The 18,360-nt window shown below is 41.2% G+C and overlaps 1 protein-coding gene across 1 annotated transcript in view; it reads left to right on the top strand.

Moving 5' to 3' along the window:
* The window catches only part of DOCK2 (dedicator of cytokinesis 2), a gene marked incomplete at its 5' end in the record, with an annotated part of 150,790 nt that overhangs the window by 110,478 nt on the left and 21,952 nt on the right, over positions 1 to 18,360 (top strand). The window contains 7 exons of the mRNA XM_066328940.1: positions 3,339 to 3,439; positions 3,537 to 3,595; positions 5,249 to 5,397; positions 10,632 to 10,717; positions 14,564 to 14,720; positions 16,232 to 16,272; positions 17,943 to 18,033. Of these exons, the coding sequence (XP_066185037.1) occupies positions 3,339 to 3,439; positions 3,537 to 3,595; positions 5,249 to 5,397; positions 10,632 to 10,717; positions 14,564 to 14,720; positions 16,232 to 16,272; positions 17,943 to 18,033 (684 nt within the window). The remainder of the gene's footprint in view (positions 1 to 3,338; positions 3,440 to 3,536; positions 3,596 to 5,248; positions 5,398 to 10,631; positions 10,718 to 14,563; positions 14,721 to 16,231; positions 16,273 to 17,942; positions 18,034 to 18,360) is intronic.

Genomic DNA, 18,360 nt, shown 5'->3' with positions numbered 1-18,360 from the left:
AAAGGTTTTAATAAAAAACCAAAATAACAAATGGTACAGAAGAAAAAAGAAAAAAGCCGAGCACAGGTGTCAGAGAAGCCTCTGATAACTTGCTAAGACACCTTAAAGACTGCTTGAGCCCCTTCGTGCATCTTCATAAATCCTTAATGCTCCAGGAGGCACAACTGGGGCCTTTGCCTTATTAACAGAGCAAGGGGTGAGTCTTAAACCTTCCCGTATGTGGAAACACCCACGGGGGTGAGGCTTGCTTTACTGCACAGGACACTCTGTGTAGCTCTAGTTTTGTGCCTGAGGTGTTTTGGTTTTTCAAAATTCTGTTCCCAGAAAGTTTTCTGTAAACAAAAGAAGTGTTTTGTGACTGTACCAATGTTACTCATTCTTTTCCCTAGGAGGGACTCCTTCTTGATGTCCCTCTGCTCTGACCAATGTCATTGAGGAGGTTTGCCTTCGTTTCACTATCAGATTGGTCTGTGTAGAATAGTATAAAAAGGAGACACATCCCAAAATTAAAAAAAGCATTTTCAGCCTTCTGAAGCTCGGAGTCTGTGTCGATGTGGAGTAGAACAGAGTCAGCTCTGCTGTCACTGTCACCTCCTGGCTCCATCCCCTTTGGTTTGGAGCTCCTGGGTTTTGGGTTTTGGTCCTATGCTCTGCACAGGAGGGGTTTCCACCCACCAGCCCTGTGACAGTCCCACCCTGGGTGCCCCTGGGCTCCCCCTGGCCTTTGTGCAGGATCCCTTTGGGAATGTCCCTGGTTGGAGCTGGTCCTGCACCCTCAGGGCAGGGCAGAGAACAAACCCAGCCCATCCTGGTGTGTTCAGGCACAGCCTCTGCTCTGGAAATGCAGCTATCGATTCCTACTCCTCCCTCCCTTCCCTCCATTAGCACTACATTTACAGGGCATTAGAAAGGATTATAATTCTCTATCTGTTACAGCGAGTAAATTCATAAATTAATCACCTATGCCACAGACTTTTATTATAAAAGGGATAATCCACAATCTAATGTCAGTCAGATTTGAAAGAAAATGTTTAATTTTTTGTGTTTTCCCACCCTTCTTGCATGAGCTGTGCTCCATTAATAACTCAGCATTAATGAATTGTATTTCAACATCACAAACAGAATATTCAGCTTATTTTTTATGTTAAAATCTTCTCTTAGAAACCCCAGAATCAAAAGTCTCAGTGCATTACAAATACACAGGGAAAAATACACAGTGCAAAAAATCTATGTGTGACAGTGGCAGACATTGCAGAAACAATGCAGAGGTTAATGGAGAATGAAATCATTGGGAAATTTAGCTAGAATGAACTGTACTGGAAATATCAAAGTGTTATATTTTTATATATTATATATAATATTGTGCATTTGAAAATTATTAAATTGCAGAGTTTGAAGCTCATATTTGATCCTTGCACCAGCAAATATCAACTTTCAGAGATGTGTGAAGGAGGAGGCTGCAGCCTTTGCTCCTGGGTGACTTTTTAGGATAACTCTCAAATCTCTCCTTTGTGAGATGGCTGGAAATTTCCTGCTAAATTAATTCCACATTTTCCAATCTGACAGATGTGTGAAACACCTTGGAATGCTATTGTGGGGTTAAGAGAAAACAAAACGTGTCTCATAAGAATACTTTTTGCATTTTTAAAATCTGTTTCCATATTATTTTACTTTAGAGAGAAACTAGTTTGTCTCATAGAGTTTTAAAGTTAGTTTTGGTGCTTAAAATCTTGTGAGTCCTTAATTTGAATATGCTATTGAAAAGGAAAGAGTCTCATTTATTCAGCCATTTTGGGATACTCTGAGGATGGAAGGAAAATTTTATTAATAAGGAGATTGAGTCTGTAGGGTGTGTCACTGACAAAGGTGGTACTGAACTTGGAGTTATTAAATTAAATAAGAGATCATTTAGGAATAAGCCTTCATTTTTCTCTCCAAAATCTAGAACAATTTGAGGAATTTTCTATTTCACTGCTATAATTTGACACACAGAGTGCGTGCCCTGCACATCAATAAACACAGCTTCTCAAGGGGCTGGGAACTCCACACTGCTCAAAATAATCTCTTCAAAATATTTGGTGAGAGGGTAAAATGGGCCTTTCAGGGCATAAACAACATTTTTTTTTGGTGAGCAAGGCTCTGAGCTGGCTGCAGACTGGAGTTGGTGTGTGCAGCAGGGCCAGCTGTGCTCACAGACACACACACAGAGCCCTCCAAAACTCTGAAAGGAGCAGCTCTTTGGGCAGAGCCTTGCCTGGGCCCCCAAGGCAGGAGCATCATCTACAAATTCAAGAGGACGTCTGAGGATTGTGTTTATGAGGGGAAATGTCTGTGGCTCCGGGTGTGGGTTTGTGTGCTGGGATCTGTTCTTCCCCTGTTATTTGCACACCAGACTGTTCCAGGCTACAAAGGACAGAGGCCAGTTAAGTTTTGATGGGATATTTGTTTAGTGTGGCTTCCCAACCCAGGCTTGTGTTGCACCATACAAAATGAAGAGCTCTGTCCCAGGTCTTGTTCCATCCTTTGACTCACCACTGAATCCATTCCCCATTGTCTTCTTCTCTCTCACTGAGCCCTACCATTGGTTTTAGCTACAGCTGCATTTTTAAGTGTTTAAAGCTGCTGCTCACTGCCTAAAAGCTTCTGAAAATTGTAAAATTGTATTTCCTTCCTTAAATTTGTGTTTCCTAGGGAAGTTTTTCTTTTCCCTTTCCATCTCTAGTGTGAGAGAGGTGCTTGTGTTTGATTGTAGAATAGTTTGCTTTCAGGTTGTGCACTGTAAGCACAGAGGCTTTTTGTCTACTTCAAGTCTAGACTCAGTACTATCAGCTGTTATTTAGGGATGTATTTTGTCCTTCTTTCATGAGGAGAGCTCTTCACAAATTACACTGGAATTTCATACAAATGGTTGTTGAATTAGGATCCAAAGAGGAGCCAGGAGATGCCTTTTGAAGTGGTGCTCCAGTGCAGTGCAATTACATTGGTGCCTTTAGCTCCAGTTTGTTAAGATCCATCAGCATGTAACATGTTCCCTCAGTCCTGCTTTGGATCAGGGTTTAATGTTGTTGGCTAATGAATCTCATGTGAATCTTTTTTTTTAGCAGTATTTATTCAGCTGCTCTGTTATTAAGAGCAACTGTGTAGTAGTGGTTATTAAAATTCATTTTTCTTGCTTTTCTGCTAATTGTATAATACTAATGATGTACATCTCTGCATAATGGAAAAATCTCATATTGCCTGCATCATTTGGCTTCATAAATTATTCTGCATTATGCATCATTTAATATTATTCCTGCTTTCTTCAAAATTATTATAATTTCCTTATATTCAATTTACAGCTGTGGAACAACTATTTTCATTTGGCTGTGGCTTTTATTACCCAAGATTCACTACAGCTGGAAAACTTTTCCCACGCAAAATACAACAAAATCCAGAACAAGTAAGCAAAATATATCCTTTAGCTTATATCTTTATTTTGTAGTAAAATGATAAACAAGGTAATGCTAAAAACACCTTTCATGTTCCTTTCCTCCCAGATATGGAGATATGAGACGTTTAATTGGCTTTGCTATCCGTGACATGTGGTACAAACTTGGTGAGTAGCAAGCTGAGCTTCTCTGCAACTGAATCTGTCACATAATGTTTGCTCCGTTGAAAAATATCTGACATGAAGTGCTTTTGTAAATATTTCTGCTATTTGAACTTAAAATATGTTTTCACTCCTGTCATTAAGCTTGGAGCCGACATGAGATACAGTTGGATTACTGCCAGGTTTGTATTTAAAGGAGAACTCACAACTTTCTCTCAGGTTTCAATCATGACTGAAATCAGATTATTTTGCAAGATTGAGACTGGTGAATTTTCCCTGAGAAGGTTACTGCTCAGCCTGAACCTATGATTCTGCACATTGGGAGACTCAGATTTGGAGTCTGTTTGGATCAAAATTCAAAAAACTTTTTACATTTGTTGTCCAGCCAGGTTCTGCTGCTCCTCCTTTGAGAGTTTCTCATTGACTCCTTCGGGATCATTTCTTATAAACTGAACTGAGGTAGAATATTCCTTTTACCTTGGAAAAACTAGTGTGGCATTTGCATTAAAAGATCCCACGGCACATATCAGACTCAGAACACTCCTTAGTTTGGAACAAGTTTGTTGATGAGAATGTTTTTTGCCTCTTTGCAAGTTTCAGGCAGCACTGACACTCTCACAGCTCCTTGGGTTTGCTGCTCTGCTCCATCAGGGCACAGTTGGAGCCACACCTGGCACCTGGCTGTAGGAATAGGGTAAAAACTGGCCTGTCCTTTCTCCTAAGGGCAGCTAATAAGCAATCTGTAAGGACTCATATGAAACTGTTTTGAGAATGAGAAGTTCTTTTAACACAACAATCTATTCTGAGGGTGAAAAATCAGTGCACCTGTAATAACAAGGGAATTGTCTCATGAGAATCAGTAAAGAAAAGATGTAAAAAACCCCGAGAATAGATAGATTTGATAGAAAAGTAAAATACCTTTTACTAACCAATAAAATAATCAACAACAAAGCTGTTAACCAATTAGAAGTTGCCCTTGAGGTGTGTAAAAGCTGTATAAAAGACAGATGTGGCCATAATGAAGAGCCTTCTGAAGAGATTCTATCGTGCCACTCTCTGTGTTGTGTCTGCCCTAACAGCCACACCTGGCCAGGTGTTCTGCAGATTTTTGGCAGAATTTTGAGGTGTTTGCTGGCAGCTGATGGTGCAGCAAGATCATTCCCTGTGGGTTGAGCAGCTGAGTTCAGTGGATGGTGTTCCTGTTATTTTAATGCATTGCTTGGTTGGATTCATTGTTGCAATGTCGAATTTCATTCAGAAAGCAGGTAATGGTTTTCTCCTTCATAGGAAGGTTACCCCATGTGACATTGTCCTGCTCTCCTGCTGGTAGAACTGGGGAGGTTCTTAGGGCAATTTATTACTTTCTACTCTAAATATTTATAAGGAGATGTCAAAAACTGAAAAATCAACTCCTTCACTGAAAATATCAATTCCTCTGGCACTCCTGCTTGTCCCTGGTGCTGCGTTCAGGCACCTTTGAAGGAGACAGAATCCATTCACATGGCCCCAGCTTCTGAGAAGAAATCAAGAGACTGAGTTGTAAGACTTGACCAACACAGATGGCTTAAACACTCCTTTAAATGGCTGCAGCTCCTCGATGTCCTCCTAGAAATATTTGGTTTGCTCCTCTAATATTCAAATATTTTTGGTTTGTTTCAGGGCAGAATAAAATTTGCTTTATTCCGGGGATGGTTGGGCCCATCTTGGAAATGACTCTTATTCCAGAGGTTGAACTACGAAAAGCCACGATCCCAATTTTCTTTGACATGATGCTGTGTGAATATCAGAGGACAGGAGAGTTCAAAAAGGTAATTACAAATGCTCTGTGTGAAAACGCATTTAAATGTCATGTGCTCAGTCCATCTGGTAGATGTTTGCCAAGTGAGTTTTCTGCTTGCACAAAGTGAAATCCCAAACATAAAGAACCAGAGGAACAGCAAGTGTAGGATCTCCAGAGTGACTTAGTTTGATTTAGGCAAAACTTGCTGCAGTGACAGCAACAAATAGATGGAACAGTAAAGAAAGGCCCAGGGAGGATCTTAATCCAAAATGTCAGGATTTTACTGGAAAAGGTTCTGAGCAGCAGGACTTATATTGAACTCAGCCCTTTGTTAAGTAAGAGATAGAATTAAATGACTTCTAGGGACCCTCTATAATCTAAATATTTCCTTATCCCCCTTCCTTTTGACATTGGTATGGGTGAGCCAAAACTTCCAGGTTTTAATACATAGGATCTGCCAGGAGTAGAAGTGAATAGTTAATTATATGTTATCAGATTTATCAGGAAACTGCAACGTTTCTAAACGTTTATTGTGAGAAAAACAATCACTGTGAAGAACTGAAATTCCTGGAGAGTTTTCTGCAGTCATTTTGAGAAGGAAAAAGAATTTTTAAGTCACTACTAGGAAATGTTTTTGATTGATGGAATAGAAATTGGGATGCTGGGGCAGAGCACCGGAGATTGTAATCTGATTTTCCTGCCACTGCTTGCTGTGTATCCCTCCCTGCCTGACATCTCCATTCTCCTCGAGCTCTTTGGCCATGGACTCACCTTGTTCTGTGTTTGCACACTGCCCCCCACAGTAAATGATCAATTGGATATTCACCTTTGTAGTTACATAAATAATTAATTCAGAGCAGTCAGTGTAAGGGAAAATGACAAACAAAAAGGCCTCATTTTCGACACATGTAAATATAAATATCTTGTATACCCAGCTATGTTTAATACTTTAAATCATTTGGGGCATTTCTGTGTCAATGAAGTGTGGAACAAATGAGCAGATGGAATTTCCATTTTGGTCTGTACTCCACAGTGCAAAGCTTTTGGTTCAAGGCCAAGATTAAAAACCACTTTGTTTCTGTGCATCTGTTCCCTCCGTGTCCTGATAGTCCTATATTTGCCTTCTTAAAAATGTTTTCCTGCTCGTGGCTTATACCTCCACTCTTGGGAGAGACACAGAGATCTGTGCAGCCCAGGAATGCTGAGAACTCATCACTCATCCTGCCTGATTAACAGGGGCAGCAGCTCGGGAGCCTGGGAGAGGCCAGGCACTCCAGTGCCCACTGAGTCACTTCTCCTGCCATAAAAATAGGTTTCAGGTGGTATTTTACAGTGCCAAGGAACAAGGACATTGAGTTTACTGCAGCTTAAGGAGAAGGGGGAGTTTTCATCAGATGGTGCAAAAACTATTTCATAATTGAGCAGCTGAGTCTCATTGGACTCTAATGTTCTGCTTTAGGAATTGTGATCATTTGCTCATCAGGAATCATGGGGTTTATCCTCTCCTTTGCTACAGATGAGGTAATTAAGATTAAAAACCACTTGCCTCTGTAAGCTTAGCCATTCTGGTAAGTTCAATTCCTTTAAATCCTTTAAAATACATATTTTAAAGGAAAGGCACATCAAGTTTTACGTTTTAAAATTGTTCCCACCTTAATTTAAAGGAGCAAATAAGTAATATGAATGGATAATTATTCTAGGCAGAAACACATAAACTCCAGGTTTTAGTAGTGGGCAATTTTCATTTGCAAATTGACATTTAGTAGTATAGAGGATGTTTTTTTTAAAGCTTCAGTATAAAATTTTGAGAGTGACAACATGTTATTTCAAGAGTGCCTGGGGCACCCAGGAGCCCAGAATGACATTCACTTATAACATAATTTTGCGGAACTTTTAAAATAAATAATTTATTTTTAATCTAATCTTCTCTAATGAGAGAAGAGGAGGGGAAAAAGGCACAGACAGAAACATCTTTACGAGCTGAGACTGTACCAGCACAGGAACCAGAGCCTGTCTGGAACCTCCCACACCATTTAATGACCTGTCCCAACAATCCTGTCTCTGCTAACCTGCCCTGGTGCTGTGCTGGGCCAGGGCTCAGTTCTGGGGGCACAGGGGCTGATGTGTCCTGATGTAAACACACAACCTACAGGCAGGAAGGATATAAAGTCATTTAAATCTATCAAGCGAGAATTTTATTTTTTTTATTTTATTTTATTTTATTTAGCTATTTCCAGGAAATCGTCTAATGCCAGAGAAAACAAAATTCCACCTGTGGTTGCCTCAAGAATGAATTGCTCTACAAATATATTTAATGGCTTGGAATCTGTATGTAGGTGTAGGACACAGGAAGATATTTTCTTGGAATCCTGTCTTCTACTTTGCACATGTAATTTCCATTCAGCCAGAGCAGTGTTACATAAGCTCATAATTTTAACTCTAATTGAAGATGTAGAGAGGGAGCCATTAATATCTACTAATTTTAGCTATCCAGGCTCTGCCTATCATGAGCTCAGAGAGCTGGGAATCTTGGAAAGCCAATTTATTCATCCCTCAGTGTCTGTGGACAGACTCAGTCCTGTAAATGGATCCCTTTTTTTTTCCCTTTCTCCTTCAAACAAAAAGAGAAGCTCATTGCTTGTGTGTTGGACACACAGGATTTAAAAAGTCCCATCCTCCAAATGCTGATAACACAACCTTTCCTTGGAAGATCAGGTTGTGCATTTTATTAAGACCTCCCAAAGGAAGACACATCTTCAAGGGACCTTGTCCTGCTTGTTCTAACTGTGATCTGAGGGCAGGAGTTAGAAAATGCTTGCTTAAACAAATAAACAAACGAGGAAAATTAGCTCTTTGCAGAGTAAATGAAAATATCATTTAAATAAACATGGATTTGAGTTACATTGCGGATTTAACTTGGCTTAGGAAAGATTAATTCATCTGTGTTTGTATTTTTGTTCAAATAAATCATTCTGTTTGTGTTTGGTATTTTCAGTTCAGTATCTCTCGTGGGTTCTGCCAATTGCTGGAGCCATCTGGGGAAGTTTTCTGTGTTTGCTTTCCTCCCTGACTGCTGTGGGACCGTGTCAGAAATCAGTGCTGGCTGCTGCTGAGTGCTTTGGCTTTCCAGGCTGGTTGTTAGAGGACAGACACTGATTCTGTGGCCCTGTCCTGTTGTCCTGAGCTCTCCTGGGTGACAGAGAGTGACTGAGGTGTTCTCAGCAACTCCTCTGCCACAGGAGATTCACCTGCTGAATGACAGCCTCATTTCTTCCTCTCAGTTCTTGAAATCTTGCTGTGTGTGAGGGTTTCAGAGGGGTGTGACCTGAGCAGCAGAGGCAGAGTTTGGGCAGCTTGGTTCTGCAGAGAGATCCTTGTGGAAACATGGATGTGCTTTGGTCTCACAGTGTGCCTGAGCCTCCTTGATCCTTGGATTCCTTGGATCTGTTAGCAGCAAGTGGGTTTAGAGCTGAACTGGTGCCAGTGACAATTAGGCACACTCTGTTTGAGTGAGAGGGAAAAGACACTTTCCAGAGCTTAATTTTGCTGCATAGAAACATTAAAACTTTATTCTATATTTCTGCCAACTTTTTTATTTGTTTTGATCCAAGCAACTGATTTTTTCTCTTCTTGCAGCTTGTTGAGGAACTGCAGGAAAGATGCTTAGGAAGAGTTTTTTTGTTCAGATCCAGCAATGTGAAATTATTGCCTCTTCGACAGCTAATCAATTCTCTACCTGCTGAATAAGTACTAGGAAGGATTTAAGAGGTGGATTTAACTGATGCTCGACCTGCACTATATTCACAGATTTGTCTTACTGCAGTAAGCCCACAGAAAATGGCTGGATTGCATGCTTTTGCTCAATATTTCCTTGTCCTGGAACTGCCATGCACCAGTGTTACCCACATTAAATACTAACACACATCCTGCTTGCATATAAAAATTAATTCTGAGCCCTTTAGACTTCTATTTCAGCCAGGATGAGACAGAGCAATTTTTTTTTTTTTTTCTGTTAAGCCATTTTTCAAGGATAGCTCTTTATTCTCTAATATTAGTGTAGCATTTACTGTTCAACAGGCAGCCTTTCATTTGTATTCTGATTACAGAGGAAGAATTAATATTGCAAGTAATGAAGAGGTGGAAATGGCTCCTTCCTCCTGCCCCTTTCCAGAGCAGAGTGTACCTGCACTGCTCTGAGCCCAGGTTTTGCTCCTGGTGTGAGCAGTGGAGAAGTTTGGCTGCTCAAAGCTCCTTGAAAGAAGCAGCAGCCCCCTCAGTTTCTGCCTCCAGAGCAGTTCAGGATCAGGGTGGCCACTAGATCTGGGTTGGACACTGGAGGAAATAAGAGAAAGTTTGGCCTTTGTGCTTGAAAAATGATGAATCATTTTTCTGGGTGGCGAGGTTGAATCATGACCCACTTGAAGGGAGTACATCTAGTAGCATATTTTCATTTAGAATGCCATGTTCCTTGAAACTGAATTCCAAAAACACGTCAGAAGAGATGCGTGACCTGCTTGAGGCTCTAAGAGGAAGAACTGATTCCCTCTGTGAAGCCCTGCCTTGGCTTCAGCTCAGAGCTGAATGTTTTGATGAGGATGTATTGAAATAAGGTGAAATATTTTGTGTTGCAGTTATCTGAAAGCCTCACATCTGAAATACTACAGTAATTCTTTGTACCATGAGAGGCTTCCGGGTCTCTGATGGGATGATCTGGATCCCAGCCTGCCAAAGCTCTCAATTACACAGAAACACTCCAGGGAGAAACAGAATTATTCATGTACTGACAATTGTGTGAAATTTTGTATCAAAGAAGAACGTGAAAACTTGCTGCATTAGCACAGTAATGAATCCTGTCATTTTTACAGTGGTTTTAATAATTAGATCTATGTAAAGCAACGGAGCTTTATTTCAATGTAGGTCCTCACTAATTCTCTCCTGTGCCTCCTGATGTGTTAATGACTTGTCAAGAACTCTGAAGCAGCTCTTTCCTGCCTTCTGAACGGGGTGCAGTTGTTTGCATGAGGACAAACACTGTCTGTAGCATCCGCAGACTCTGAGCTTGTGTCTCAGTGCAGGGGAAGCCTTGTGAAAATCTGTGTCCAGACTTTCAGCTCTGCTAAAAGCCCAGACCAGAGTATGCCCAAGCATTTCACCTTTGGGAATATGTGACATAATTATACAAATGTACATTTTTAATACCATGTTGGAATGTGTTGACCTCTGGATGGCTGGTCAGTGTTTTGATTTTTCTTTCTTTATTAGTTTGAAAATGAAATCATTTTGAAGTTGGATCATGAGGTGGAAGGAGGACGAGGGGATGAACACTACATGCAGTTGTTTGAGTCCATGTAAGTAGTGCATGACAATAAATAGAACAAATGCCTTCAGGATGTGTTTCTATCTTATTGTTCCCAGTCCTCAGGTTGGTAACCTTACCTAAAATAGAATCTTAGTAACTTTTTTCATGAAGGGACTGGAAATACCACAATGCTTCCCTGCCGCTGGTTTGCAGCTTTGCTCATTGAAATTATTTTCCTGGTTGCTTTCCATTGTTCTGTGCTTCAGCTAAATTACCAAGAAGTTACACCTAACCTGTGTTTTTACATATCCAGATTGGGCTCCAAGAGATCATTCAGACAAGTGTGAATTTAAATAAGGCTTTATGATGTCATGTGCATGTTTTACTTCCTCAAAGCCTGCTTCCCTGTATGGACTGTACTTCTGGGTAGGGGTAGCAGTCTTTGAAAAGTCACATCTCTCATCAGATGAACCATGAAAGCTTTGGGTACACACACAGGGGACATAAAGAATCATTTATTCTGTTTCTTTTTGCAGCAGCTTTTATCAAAGTTGAATATTGCTGTCTAGTTTCCTTCAGGATTTCCCTTAGGGTAAACAATCCAGTATTTCAGTTTATCATATGGAATGTTTTCTGAACATTCCTACAATGTCTCCATCTAATTCGAAATACTACATTGCATTAAAGCTGGAGAGAGAATTCAAAGTGAGACTTTATCTATGCAAAAAGCGAAGCTCCCCTCAGATCTCGTGTATGTGACCCTTTGAAGTTCACTCTTTCTGAGCTGTGTAACATTTGCTTGCCTTGTTTGCACTTTGCTCTTTAATTCCAGTGCTTTTCTTGGAAAGTGGCACCATCCAGTTAAACCCCCTCTTTCAGCAGTGCAGTGAGTGTCCTCAAACACAGAACAGAGCTTTTGATCTCCTGCCTTTGCAAGGCCCCCTTCTTGCTCTGACACATCTGGATTTTCCCCTTGGTACTGTCCCACTTTCTAGAAGGTCTCAAGTTCAAAGTTTCCACATTTCTAAAGACGACAATTCATCTTATCTCCAAATTTTGTTGAATGACACCTCTAGGTGGAGTGTTGAAGCAGAGGCTGGTGACCTGCCTGTGGTAGGACCTGCTGTCTCAGTTGGTTTGGTTTAAGTCTTCCTACATTTATGCTTTTCAAAGCAAGGATTTCAAGCCTCTGGCCCCAACTCCCTGCTCCAGCTGGAAGGACACCCAATTAAATTTGCCTTCACGTTTATTCACTTGGTCAATTTTTCATCAGCTGGTCCCCTATAACTCTCTGCCCTCTTGCACAGTTCCAGATGTCACCTGAAGGCAGATATTTAGCAGCATTCAGTGTCTGCTGTGTTGCTGCTCACCTCTGCAACCAACCTTTGCCCATGCTGGCGATTGCTGGGAACTTCTCCGTGCCCATAACAATAAACTAAATAGCTCCAGCTTAAGTTTAAGAAGTTTAATTAAACACTGCCTTGTATTTGTCTCCAGACCTAATGGTGAGTGTGGCCCATGAGGGGTTGTGACCTGTCCTAGACAGCGCCAGGGGAACCTGAGGTGATGTGGGACAGTGAGAGGTTGTTCTCTGCTGGCAGAGCAGACAAGGCTGCCTTGCCTGGGGCACTGCAGGACAATCAGTGCAGCTCCATCAACACAAGTTGTGCCATGCCACTTGTCTTTGGGCTCAGAAAATGAGTTCTGGCATGTTTTACTTCCTAATACAGGCACAAGAGGAAATGGCACTTGGCAGCTTTCCAGTCCCCATCATTGCAGTGGCCCATGCTATGCAGTTGTTTTCCTCCATCTCTATTGCAAATGTTTTTTATTTAAAATTTTCTATTTTTTTTCAAGTGCTGGTTAAAAATTCAAAGGTTTCCTGCTCCCTCCTGGGGGTAAAAAAACTCTTCTGAAGTTTTTTGGTCCTTTTTATTGGGATTACTGTATAAAGCTGAGCAATACAACTTTTCGAATCTTCCCTCAAGAGACAGGAATTCTTCTCTCCTGTTCCTTTTGTAGTTCTTTATGTGGACTCTGTTTCACCTTTCTTTACTGCCTGGAGTTATGTACTTCGTGCTGGGTGAGACCCAGCAATAGCTTGTGGTTTATGTCAATGTTTTTCTGCTTGTATTGGGAAGAAATGTGATGTCTTGGTGCCTCAAGTTCATTGTGCAGTCAGGGAGTATCCACAGCTCTGCCTCGTTTGCTGTCACTCCGAGGGAACCTGTGGCAGAAATCCATAACACAATCCATAGTCACTTGAATGGTGGCTGTACTTTCCTTTCTTAGTATTTCTGATACTTGTAGATGTAAAATAACACCATTTTCCTGTATCATATTCCAGTCTCCTGTGTGTTTCTTGCTTTCTTTCCCACAAACATATTTTAATGTGCTCCAGCCTTTTCTGTCATTTTCAGCTCTTCAGCCCCTTTAGTGTTTCCATTCCATTTGCAGTGTATTATATAAGCCATGTGTCAGTTATTGATTTAAATGTTTCCGTTTCAGACCAGTCACACAAAAGCAATTGAAGTATTCTGGTATATCTGCTGGCCTCTGTCCCTTTGTCTTATACAAAATAAATGTTCTTTCAGACATCCATGTACACATTCCCTCTGTGTCAGGACTCCACTGGAGCTGCACAGTCCAATCAATAAACTTGAGATGCTGCTTCTACTTTGCTTGAGTTGGAACTTTATTCCTGGGTATTCTGCAGAAGTTCCATTCTAGGCCAAAGCTTCAAGGATTTCTTTGCAATTGAAGTCAATATGAATATTTATTTTCCGAAGAGTGTTCAGATAATTATGAGGAGTAAAAAAGATTGTTTTGCTGTTAATTAAATCACTGTATTTTTTAATTACAATTTTAAAATATTGTGCCTAAAGATTACTAATTTTTTTTTTTTTAACCTGGATGTCTGGAAAAAATGATGTAGAGCTCAACTGATAATTGAGCACTGAGAGGTCAGAACCTTCCCAGCTACAAACACAATGCAGGACTGCCTTGGAGAAAATTACCTGCATCTCTGCCTGACCAAATGCTTGTATCTGTAATTATATATGTGAATATCTCTATATATTATATATGTATGTGTGTATATAAATATATATTTTATATATAAAAACTGCAGTTTGGTAGAGAGGATCCCAATGGAAAACCAGAATGTTAAGTAGAGGAAACGAAAGAAAAGCAAAGCAAGAAATAATTTCTCTTAAGCAAAGAAAATACTCCTTAATGAGATGCAGGTAATCACTTAATAATATTAAAACAGTTAAATGTTGAAAACAATGTTCTGACAGTAAAGTGAAATCTTTACTCCTAAGTTACTTCAACACTTTTTAGAAACAATATATGCTAATGTTTTGTTAATGTGAATTGAAACTTATGATGCCAAAGTATAAAACTCCCTTTCAAGCTGCTCTTCTCAATTTGCAGAAAATTGAGTGGTTTTGCTTGTTTTGCAAAGTAAAATTACTCTAGTGATGTCTTTTTTGAGCTAAAATTGTAGTTTTTGTTCCTTTAAACTTTTACTCACATGTAACAGTACAAAGGGAAGGAAAGCATTTCTGCATTTGATGGTGAGGAGAGGGAGGTGCAGGTTTGTTGCAACAGAGTGACATTTCAGAGACTTGAGTTTGTGATAGCACAGACACAGATTTCTCTGTCCTGAAGTTGTGGGTACATCCTTGCACTCAGAGTCGTTTTCAGACAGGATGAGTAAATGTTTCTTTTTTTTTCTTTTTTTTTTTTTTTCCCCATTTGATTTATATGCCATCTGTCCTCTGAATATCTAAATTACCAACTCACTGAGGGGATTTCCAGTGCCTTCTGCAGTTGATTTAGGCCTAATTCAGCAGTTGCCATCAGAACCATACCAATATTTCTGTGTTTGCAGCCTCACAGAGTGTGCCAAGCAGCACCCTGGCATCTCCAGCCTGGTGGAAAGCTTCGTGGGCCTGGTGAAGGGGCTCCTGGAGAGGCTGCTGGATTATCGCGCCGTGATGAGCGACGAGAGCAAGGACAACCGCATGAGCTGCACCGTCAACCTGCTGGTGGGTTCTCTGCTGGGCTGGGGAGGGATCAGGGTCTGTTTATTGGCCATGAAACTAAACCTTCCTGGGGGCAGGAGAGGGTGACACCGTTCTGTAGTGATTTAAACTCTGGGGTGAGAGATTTTCTATCTCTTTGCACGGATACATGTGTAAGTCTGAAAGCAACGCTCACCTGTAGGAATAGGGAAAAAACTGGCCTCTCATCTCTCCTAAGTGCAGCTAACAAGCAATCTGTAAGGTCCCATACAAAGCTGTTTTAAGAATGAGAAGTTCCTTTAACACAACAATCTATTCTGAGGGTAAAAAATCAGTGCACCTCTAATAACAAGCAAATTGTCTCATGAGAATCGGTAAAGATGTAAACAAACCAAGAATAGATTTGATAGAAAAGTAAACTACCTTTTACTAACCAATAAAATAATTGACAACAAAGCTGTTAACCAATTAGAAGTTGCCCTCAAGGTTTGTTAAAATCTGTATAATATACCATGCCACCATAACAAAGGGAAGACTTCTGAACTTTTGTGGTGTCATGCTGTCAAGACTGTCCCAACAACATTCACCCATTTGCTTTGTTGGGTTTGGAGGCTTTATCCACTTTGGTTCTGTGGATAGAGAAAGAACTTGGCTGCTCACATGCCTGCACCTACTGACAGGTTTAGTGGGACTGTAGGTTCTTGACAGAGCCAGGCTGTGATGAGGAACTGACCCACTTGCTGCTTCAGCATCTCAATAGTTACAGTTTTCAAATGTGGGCAGGAAAGCTGCAAGGCACCTTTGCAGTTGGGTGCCAAGAGGTTTGAGGCTCTGATCTTGTCCTGGGCCACTCTGTCTTCGTCTCTATTCCTGTTTTTTAATGAGGATATCACACAGAGAGATTCTCCCAACAGGAAATTCCCCAAAGCTGAGGAGGAGCCTCTGCCACCTTTGAAGTGTGACACTCACACACTCCTTGTTCCTCAATAATCACTGTGCAAGGTGGTGTAAATTTCTGCAGCTCTTCAAGAGACCATTCTTGTCATGCATTTTGCACTGCCTTAGCAACTTGCATTCTGCAAACCTGTTATGGTGACAAAAAATGAGCTTTATTGCTGGAACTGGCCCCGTCAGAAGAATTACACGATGCTTCATAACTACAGTGCTACACATCAGCTTCAATACATACCAGCTGCCACCACCAAGTGTAGCTAGAGCATGTGTTTATTCTGTTAATGCATTTGGATAATCGTATTTTTCTCTTTTCCAATAGAAAAACCTTCAGTAATGATCCCATTATGAATTAGGAGAAGTATATGTAGGTATAAAACCATACATATAACTAATAAAGATATTAATTGAAGAAGTAGTTCCAGGTTTAAGCTTCAGATAGTCTGTAAATAATCTATGTTTCATGCTGTCTATGCTTTCTAACTACCAAGGAAAACAAAACCTCAGTCTATATATATATATATATATATATAGCATTTTATGAAAGGACATTAGGAGGTAACTTTAAATATTTGTGTCCCTAGAATTTCTACAAGAACATTAACCGTGAGGAGATGTACATCAGGTATGGAACCATTCCATTGGATCTCTTTTGTGGAGGGCAATTAATACTGTCTTGTGAGTTCTGGTTTTATCACTGTGCTTGGATTTCTGTATTTATTGTTACTTTACCATCCCTGATGACTCTGTGGCAGCCCTGGCCTCATCTGCATTCTCACTCTGTTCTTAGCTTAGCCTTCAGCAACTGGGAATCTGTGCTATGTACTCAGCAGCAGCATTTTTTTCCACAAGAATTAACTTCTAATTGATCAAATCACTCAACATTCACTGTCTATTCTTTAAAATTAAGGAAGTGCAGATAGATTTGAGGCTTGAGGGAAGCTGTATCACACACGTAGGATGACAGAGAAAACATTCTGGTTTTGTAGAGTGGCCCAGTCTGCTGAGTCTCCTTCAATATGCAACACTCCAGGGGCAGGGTTGCAGCTGGGGCATTTTCTGTGGGAACTGCAGCTACATGGGCAAATTCCTGCAGATGTGCCATGGCTTCTGCTGTTTTCAATGGCAAATTCCTGCAGATGTGCCATGGCCTTTTGCTTTTCCAATGGCAAATTCCTGCAGATGTGCCATGGCTGTTGCTGTCTTCAATGGCAAATTCCTGCAGATGTGCCATGGCTTCTTCTTCTCCAATGGCAAATTCCTGCAGATGTGCATGGCTTCTGCTGTCTTCAGTGGCAAATTCCTGCAGATGTGCCATGGCTTCTGCTTCTCCAAAGGTAAATTCCTGCAGATGTGCCATGGCTTCTGCTGTCTCCAATGGCAAATTCCTGCAGATGTGCCATGGCCTCTTGCTGTATCCAAGAGTTCTGTGTGTGGGCTGCAGCAGATCTTACTACTTTAAGAGCTCCCTGTTTCCTGCCTGTCCTCTCCTGCAAAATCTGCAGAACAAAGGCCAGAGCCCCAGCAGAAATGAGCCCTGGAGGTGACTCAGAGCTCACCCTGGAGCTGGGAGCCAGAGGGGCCAGGGGGAACAATGTCCTCTGTGGACATTGCTGAGGAGGAAACTTTCTGTTGGGCTGGCAGCTGGGAATGCTTTGCTGTCAGAGCTCCTGTGTCTGAAAACTCCTGGTGTGAGCTGGAGGAAGGGATGCAATTTTCCTCCTGGCTGCTGTAGATGCAGCTTGAGCCCCACGGTGAGCAGTGATGGTGCTGGAAGCAGCAATGCTGCCATAGGGGTCAAGGAGAACATTCAGATCAGAACAACTCTTCTGCCCCCAACACCTCCCAGGTGGAACAGAGACCACTTTGCCTTTCTGGGCTGGTGTTTCCCACTCTCTGCTTCCTCCTGGTATCTGCTGTGGTTGCACTGTGTGCATGGAGAAGGTGTGCCTGTGAGTGAGAGGTGCTGCAGGGAAGGCAGGAGCCCTGAGGAGCCCTGCAGGTGGTTGGCCTTGGAGGGCTCTCTCAGACCCTGAGTGCAGCAATCCCTCCTCTCTGAGGACCACAGGAGCACGGCTCCCTCTCCTCCTTGCCTGCACAAAGTCTCAGCACACAAAAAGAGCACAGCCAAGGGAGAACAAACACCCAGAGCTTCCACCCTCCTCAGTGTCCTTGAAGCTCGTTGGGGAGTCACAGTGTGGCATCCACGGGGCTCCCTGTTATCTGGGACATTTTGATGCTCAGTATTCCAGTCGTGTCAGTCTCCAGGCTAATCCTTGCTCTCTCCTCTATCAGGTATTTGTATAAATTGCGAGATCTTCATTTAGATTGTGAGAATTACACAGAAGCAGCATATACCCTTCTACTCCATACGTGGCTCCTGAAGGTTAGATTTTCTAAACTCAATATACAATTAAGCTTTTGCAATTTTCAATTTGATATTCTTAAGTGAATGTCTTAATCTCTGAGTTATTTTCCACAGGGGCATTCAAGTTTCTAGTTAGAAATACTGCAGTAGGTTGTACAAAATTAGCATTAGTTGTTGTAATTATATTTTCTCTAGGTGATTAAAAGCCACATATTGCTGAAACTAAATATGGTAGAAAAAATTGTTTTCCTTTACAGTGAGAACATTGTGTACAAATGTAGTTTTCATTTTGGTAATTTCTTACTATCCTAAACACAACAGTTATGAAAATAAAACCATTCCAGC

The sequence above is a fragment of the Sylvia atricapilla genome, chromosome 14, assembly GCF_009819655.1.
Source record: "Sylvia atricapilla isolate bSylAtr1 chromosome 14, bSylAtr1.pri, whole genome shotgun sequence".
In the NCBI taxonomy this organism is placed as follows: Eukaryota; Metazoa; Chordata; class Aves; order Passeriformes; family Sylviidae; genus Sylvia; species Sylvia atricapilla.
Note: the sequence above shows the minus strand (reverse complement) of the source record. Positions and strands in the feature narration are given on the sequence as shown.